This window comes from Ceratina calcarata, unplaced genomic scaffold (assembly GCF_001652005.2).
Source record: "Ceratina calcarata isolate Rehan_Ccalc_2016 unplaced genomic scaffold, ASM165200v1 scaffold390.2, whole genome shotgun sequence".
Lineage (NCBI taxonomy): Eukaryota > Metazoa > Arthropoda > Insecta > Hymenoptera > Apidae > Ceratina > Ceratina calcarata.
In genome coordinates this window covers 64806-72224 of record NW_017162324.1, presented here as the reverse complement: position 1 = coordinate 72224, position 7419 = coordinate 64806, and the positions used below count along the sequence as shown (strand labels likewise).

General features: G+C 34.6%; 1 protein-coding gene across 2 annotated transcripts; it reads right to left on the bottom strand.

Moving 5' to 3' along the window:
- Positions 1-1344: 1344 nt before the first annotated feature.
- On the bottom strand, positions 1345-7349 carry gry (trafficking protein particle complex subunit 11 gry). 2 transcript variants are annotated; one of them, XM_018026841.2, is made up of 20 exons: positions 7203-7349; positions 6880-7081; positions 6627-6796; positions 6353-6541; positions 5859-6044; positions 5628-5795; positions 5346-5550; positions 5096-5269; positions 4945-5023; positions 4584-4638; positions 4217-4424; positions 3950-4155; positions 3570-3875; positions 3073-3278; positions 2649-2998; positions 2416-2576; positions 2130-2352; positions 1949-2057; positions 1629-1705; positions 1345-1533 (listed from the first exon to the last, which is right to left on the bottom strand). In XM_018026841.2, the coding sequence occupies exons 2-20, from the start codon at positions 7066-7068 to the stop codon at positions 1405-1407; spliced, it is 3390 nt and encodes a 1129-aa protein (XP_017882330.1). In that variant the 5' UTR covers positions 7069-7081; positions 7203-7349; the 3' UTR covers positions 1345-1404. The 2 variants fall into 2 exon arrangements, with proteins under 2 accessions (XP_017882330.1, XP_017882331.1); XM_018026842.2 differs by having other exon boundaries at positions 3073-3275; positions 7203-7348.
- Between the last annotated feature and the right edge of the window lie 70 nt (positions 7350-7419).

Genomic DNA, 7419 nt, shown 5'->3' with positions numbered 1-7419 from the left:
TAAATGTTTTTTGTCTGATACAAAATTTAAAATTAAATAAGAACAGAGAAACGCGTTTTGATTATTTTTTGAAGTTCGAGTCCTATATTTTGTATTTATACGGACAAAATGTAACGTGGAAATATTATTACTGCTTTTTGTCGAATTATTGGTTTAGGTCGTTATCAGGTAGCTTCTGAAACGAACTTATCCTATCGTACATACACGTTCTGCGTGTCAGTAATTACGAGCAATGATAATGCCGTCACACGTTGAAAATGAAGGTGAATATTCCATTCGTACAGGTGAACACGGCTCGCGCTCGTTCTACCGCGTTCTCTTTTCTTATTTCTGCAAGAACTACTTGTCGCGCTGTATTAGAAAATTTGCCGCTTCGCATCGTCGGTCCTGGCGTAAGTATAAAAATTGTATTCAGCTTATACAATTACGTAACTGTTCTTGATAAAGTGCCCAGTCCTAAAATGTTATCAGGAAACGATGCTACCTTATAACAGAGGATCCAGTACACATATCGTCGTTCCAAAGCCATCGATTTCAATTATCAATCTGATCCATCGATCCCAACGATCAACAAACTTTTCATTTGAAAGTTTGTTCGTTCGGCTCGAGTTATCAGAATGAGTAAACGTACTTCACCTTCTTCGGCTGTGAAACCAACCTCGTCACAATTAAGGTGTGAAATTTTGGGAGTACTTCTGGAGATGTTTGCGATACTCTGTTGCCCGCTGTTGCAATTCCCGATCGGTCGGCGTATACGCCGCGTAAGTTCGCAAACGCGCTTTCGCAAGTTCCAGATCCTACAATTTATTTTCAATTTAACATTGTCCTATAATTTCTTATTTACACAAAAAAATGAATCTCAAAAGAGATCTAACAAGTTTCATTTAATTCATATAATATATTTACTGTATGTTATTTTAATCGCAATGCTGTACCTTCAGAAATTTACGATTACGCGCCAACGATTTCTCCGAGTTTATACGAAAAATAGGCGTCAAGAAATTTCCTAAATATTTCTCATCGCTTCGTTCCTGTTCTTCCGAAGTATTGCGAGTGTAACTGTTATCAGACATTAGCATTGTCATTATTCATGAACCGTATTTGTAATTCACTACTTTGTTTAACTGTTGGCTGATTTATAACTTTTGAACAGTATCACGAACGATACGTGCACGCGCGTCTCTTTGGAACATCTTTTTCGTACACATATGGTGGTAAGTATCTGCGTGGTTTCTATAGAAATATCGTGACGCATAGCAACGTAATCGATATCGATGCCCGCATCAGTGAACTTCTGTCAACAGAATTCTAAAGGACAAGGAATTTGTATTTATTACACGATTATTAACTTAAATAAATTATATTTAGCAAATTAATATTTATAATCCGATGTATGAAACATTTTCACGATTGAGAATACGTGGAAAGCGTATCCGCGATATCTAATCCGTAATACATTTTGTTAAACGGGAACGCAGTTCCTTTCCCCTCGAGTATCTTCCCTCTAGCTTCCTCTAAATTTTGTGATGTTGGCTGTAATACAGAGTTTTCATTACAATATGTAATAAGTTGAATTTTTATACGTCTTTTGGTATATTACATTAAGCAACAAAGATCACGGTACTTACTAAAATGTATATGTGACTCGGTATCGATCGTTCGACTACCTCCGCAAGTCGTGCTTTACTCAGTTTATGTTCTTCATCTACATATAACGTAAAAATATAATTAGTATCCCCTGTCACGACTTCACCCGCCTGTTTTCCATTCGTACAATCATATTTTGCAAAATATAACTTTTTAAACAATTTATTTAAAACAAATGCTTTTATACGTAAATATCCCTACGCGTGAGATTTTTGCTAAGATACAAACAAATACTTTCTCTTTATATAATAGTAAGACAGATATTATTATAAAATAAAACAATAATAGATCAAATCATTACCAGGAGGAACTGCTAAAGACAATGTTGGAAGTTGCACAAAACCTGCCAGTAGTGGTAGTAGAATCCATTCGACTTTTTTCTCGTCTTTTGGAAGTACATAAATATCAATCTAAATAAGATAAATACCAGTGATACCAGTGGCCGTATTATGAATTAATATAAAATAAAATAAGATTTTTACCTGTTTCTGTCCAGCAAACATAAAGGCATCACTGGCTTCCATGGTCAGCCGCAATGTAACCATGAAATCGGAATGATTCTTTATGAAATATGATATAAGTAGCGGCATGCGAACCCAGCCGTGAGCTGGCATTTTAGCTTCTAAACCGATCACGGCATCTTCGACCCATAAAGGAGCCAAAGTGACGCTACTACTAGTTTCTAATCCATTCTCATCATTCGCACTGAAATAATAAATTTGAATATAAGAAACATCTGATTGCCTTATAAATGTAAATGATTCTTACCGTTTCCATTTAATTGTGTACACTCCCGTACTAACAGGCTGTTCGCCGCCTACTTTCGGTATCAAACAATATGCATCTGTACCAGTTTCATTTTCAGACAGCGTAACATCAGCTAAAATAGATGGTGATTGTTCGCCGTTTTCCCTTTCTATCGAATCCCCCTATATAATTATATAAATGACTTTATGATGTACAATAAAGTGGTCTAATGATTAATAAAAAGTCTTATTTACCAGTTCTATGGAAGTACTTATAATACTTATAGGGCATGGGGAAGTACAAGAAATGTGAGGCATTATCATAAATGGTTCACCGATGAAACCCTTGGTTAACGGCACGAAATGCGTGGTATAAAATAATGTTGATACTTCGAACGGCTTCGTGACTGACAATGAATAAGTTATTTCTTTGGATCCCTTAATTTGTTCGGACTTCGAGTATTCTATTTTTATCTGCACATTCCTATCACCAACTTTATGAGCTCTTACATATACAGTTTGATCAATACTTGAGTCCCTTTTTAAATCATCAAATGGTATCGAAATAACTGACTGCTTATTGCTCATCGTTAAACTCAATTCCGCTACGGACCAAACGAATTCACAATTAATAACTGAGAACATATACGCTTTTATTATAGTGATTTATCATACATACTTGATTGTTCATTTGCTCCATCGAGTATAAGTGATACGTTCAAAAGAGCTGAAAGAATGTCTTCGTTGGGAGTAATAGATATTTTAATTGGAAGCCATTCACCTAAGAGAGCTGGGTTATTGGAATCGGCACTTATTCTCAGACTAGATTCTTCTTGTTTGATTTCGGCACTGACTAGTGGTTGTATCATTTCGAATTCTCCTCTGCTATAACAAATATGAAATGTATGAGTTACATATATATATATATATATATATACATACTACTCAAAAAAATTATGACATCACGAAATTTGGGTAAAAAAAAATAAGTTTGTAATAGGATTACTCTGCAACAAATTATTATAGAGACTCTCTCTCAATTTAAAAGAAAAATCTTCGTCCTACGATAATTTGTTGCCGAGTAATCATCTTCCAAACTTAGGCAAATTTCGATACTTTCGAGATGCCTTAATTTTTTTTAGTAGTATAAATATATTCGTTCAGTTTGCGACCTACCGAAGTTGTTGCACTTCCGGATATAGTCGACTTAGAAAATTTGTTTCTCTTCCCACAGCAGAGAATCTTAAAATGATGCAACAGGATGTGTCACTACCCATGTACAACGAAATTGTGGTAATGCGTATTTCGCTGCTGTCATTTTGTTGCGGAGCTTTAAATTCATAAAAGAACTTTTTCATTTCTCTCCCTTGAAAAATAAGATCGCTATGTCCCGCGTCGGCGACGGTGAATTCTGAATTATATCCTGGACTATTAACTGTTATTGACACTTTTGAAAACTCAACACTACTACTATAGGAATTCCTATATAAAACATAAAATTTTGTTACAAATTACATTCGTACTCTCTTTCTCTTACAGACGCTTACGATGATTACCTAATAATTACTTCCACGCTAACTGTAGAATTAACAGCGTACTTTGATTGTAAAAATCTTGCTTTTACTTCTATAAATGAACTCATATTATTATCATCAATTGTGAAAACAATTGGTTCGGACTGGTTAAGTTCCATTACCCATTTCTCTATTGCTGGATATTTCATTTCATCGAGCAAGTCAGGTTCTGGGTTCGGCGGTTTTTTCTGTGATTTCATTAGATCGTTCGTTTAAATGATTACTAATTTAGAGTCTCATGGTACTCACATGAAGAATATTGACGATGTTAGTGTAGACAGCATTTTTATAATCTTCTGAGAACGTAGTGGAAGGCCCCAAGGCTTCGAACGCCAGCGTGATGTAGTCTTGAATACTTGTTGACAGGTAAGCCGCTCGTAGAGCATTTTTTAATATATTTGTGATTAAGACTGGCCACCGTTCACCATGATATTCCCATAACATATGCGTCAATAATCTGGTCAATCAAATTTTATGATTTTCGGGTTAAGTTATGAAATATGTCTAGGGGAAATAACGTTACAGTCAATTTTCTGACTAACGAATATTAAAAAACAATCTTTTAAATAATTTTGATGTGCTTTTATTGTACGATTGGATTTAAATTTCGACTCACGTTAATACTTTTCCGTAATCCTTGGCATTGTAATACTCCTCGGCCATTTGTACAACTGAAACATATTATCAGATATTATTAAACAATAAATTATATCATATTTAAAACATTCTTAATACTCCTTCTTAGTGGAGGATAGAAAGCGAAGACAAGAGGATACGTAGGGGCGAGATATAACACTCAATCTCATATAAATGTACAAAATATAAATATGTACAAAATCAAGTTCAGATAAAAAAAGTCTTGACTGTTCATAGGGATGCGTGCGTAGTGTAGAATTAAGGTAAACTAGGTATAATATAAGCTTAATGTAATAAAGTAGGATAAGAATGTAATCCGAAAGGTAATTTAATAAATCTACCTAATACTCTCCTCATTCTCGGACACCTATACAATTTAAATTGTGAAATTGCATTTCCCAACAGGCCGATGATTATATTCTGAAAATATATAGTAATATATCATTATACTTGCTCAATAGTTCTCAAATGGATATCAAGTTTACTCCTTACGGAATGATTAACCGTATATTTTTCTTTGTACTGCAAGGCCTGTATAGCAAGCGCTTCTTTTATAGGATCTGTAGGCTCCGCACTCAATTTTCCGGGGCGCCACGGTCTCTGCCCATAAAATTCAAGTTTCTCTTCTCCTGCCAATGGGTCTGTTTCTGGATAACTATCAATATTCTAAAATAAAATATACATATATAACACATATAAAATATGTAACAAAAACTACTTGTATGAAAATATATATCTATACCTGGCAAAGCTCTTTGCAAGCTGTTTGTCTCAAGCCTGCATGATGAGCTGCTGATTGGAAATAATATCCTGGATGCTGCGTTTGAACTGGCGGGAGTCCTTGTCGAATAGCATCGTCAAATAATTCTGCAAACGTAGAAAATTGACTGCACATCCACGCATGATGCTCGAACATAAGTTCCTTTTGTCCGGGCCACAGTTTGAATCTATACTGTCCATATAATCGATTATTTTACTGATAGACAAAAAGTTCTTTATTTCTTTTATTAAACCTACTCCTGACCTGTCCGTATGAAGCCTGAACTGTGATATAGCTTCTTTGGGAACATTTAACGTGAACATTATTTTACACAATTTATAATTTATAAAGGAAGCAACAGCTTTAACTTCCGTCACGTTCGTGTCTGTTATCTGTATTTCCAACAAGTTATTATACGCTGTGGTATAATGCCTGTAAAATAATTTTATATCTCACAATCATGCACGAGATTCATGTTTGTATTGTTCCACTTACTTTTGAGCTAAATTCTGATCCTGTTTCAGCTCATTTAAAAATGCCATTTTAAATTGATGACGTACAAGCAAATGTTTATGCGCTCCTTTTTGGACAGATTTATCAATTTGATCTTTATGTCCTTTAACGATACGGTATTCATGATGATAAAAGTTCTGCGCTAAATTAAATAATGCACTCTCCAGTCTGCAATATGTACGAGTATGCATGATTCAAACGCACCAAAAAGAGTAACGCTGTACAATATACCATTTTTTTACAGTACCCATTATGTGATTCTTACAGAATTTCTCATACCAATAGTGAATCCGCAAGCAAAAATGCTCCATCACGTACCGTTTCCGAACGACAGCGGTTTTTGTAAAAATGCATGATTGAGGAAAATAAAGTATTCGTTTTTGGAATGAAAATGTCTATAAGAATCACGTAATGGATATTGCAAACAAATGAAAGAATTTTTTCTGTTGGTTCGTGTAACTAGTCTATTAGTCTACCTGGAAATGTATCCTAGCAAATGATTTCCATGTGGCAAAATGTATAATAACTTTGGGGACAATTCACATGCTCCACACACAGCTGTAGCACGTTCAGTCGCGATTGCATCCTCGGAGCCTGGTGGAGGTTGTGTACCTTGTTGTATGAGCACCACAGCTATTTTTGTAGTTCTTTCATCTAAAGCATTTCTAGAAAAACAACGCTCAATAGTAACAATACATAAAATATTTGATCATGATTAAAGGTAGAAAGTATCTGAATCATGGTTGCTACCTCATTGATTGTACTCTGGAAGCACATTCCATTTTTTTCTCATTCCACTGTGGGTCATTCCAATCTAAATCATAAAAGACAACAATAACAGATGGAATTTCATTTAGATACTTGTTCATCCAATTCCGTTTTAATATCCCTTTTGGCCTATACCATTCGTAAGAGTTTCTCTAAAATATATAACATTTAAATAACTTGATTGTTTTATATGTACATAGGATAACTGGTACTTTAAAATTTGGCATGATATTACCTTGGGTTTCACTGTGGGAAATTCATGTGTAGAGCTAAGTAATTTAAATTGTATGGCAGAACTATTCAATCTGCGATTATTACTGAATACATCCCAAATTGAACGGTGTATAGGATTTGCAATGTCTAAGCCAGTTAGGCCAATAAGAGCCAATGGCTTTGTGACTAATTCTGGTGGCAATTCACACATCCTTAACAATTAACTATAAAGAAAAAAGGGAAATACAATAATTTTCTGAATAGTTTTCTCAATACAAAGTATGTAATGTATTTTTTTTATACGAACTGTTTTTAATGAATATATATACACATGTTCAAACGTACCCAATAGTTTGATCAATAAGCTACATCGAATATGAAGCCGTCCCAATAAAACTTTGTATAAATAAAAACTTATTGTTCTTCAGATGCATGCACAGTTTGACAGCTTAGGTTACTCAGCTCGGTGGTGCAGGTGCAGGTGACGTTAATTCTATCCTTGTCACGCTTATATACAGGTTAGATTAGGTTAGATTAGGATCGTTTTTCGTCTACGACTTCC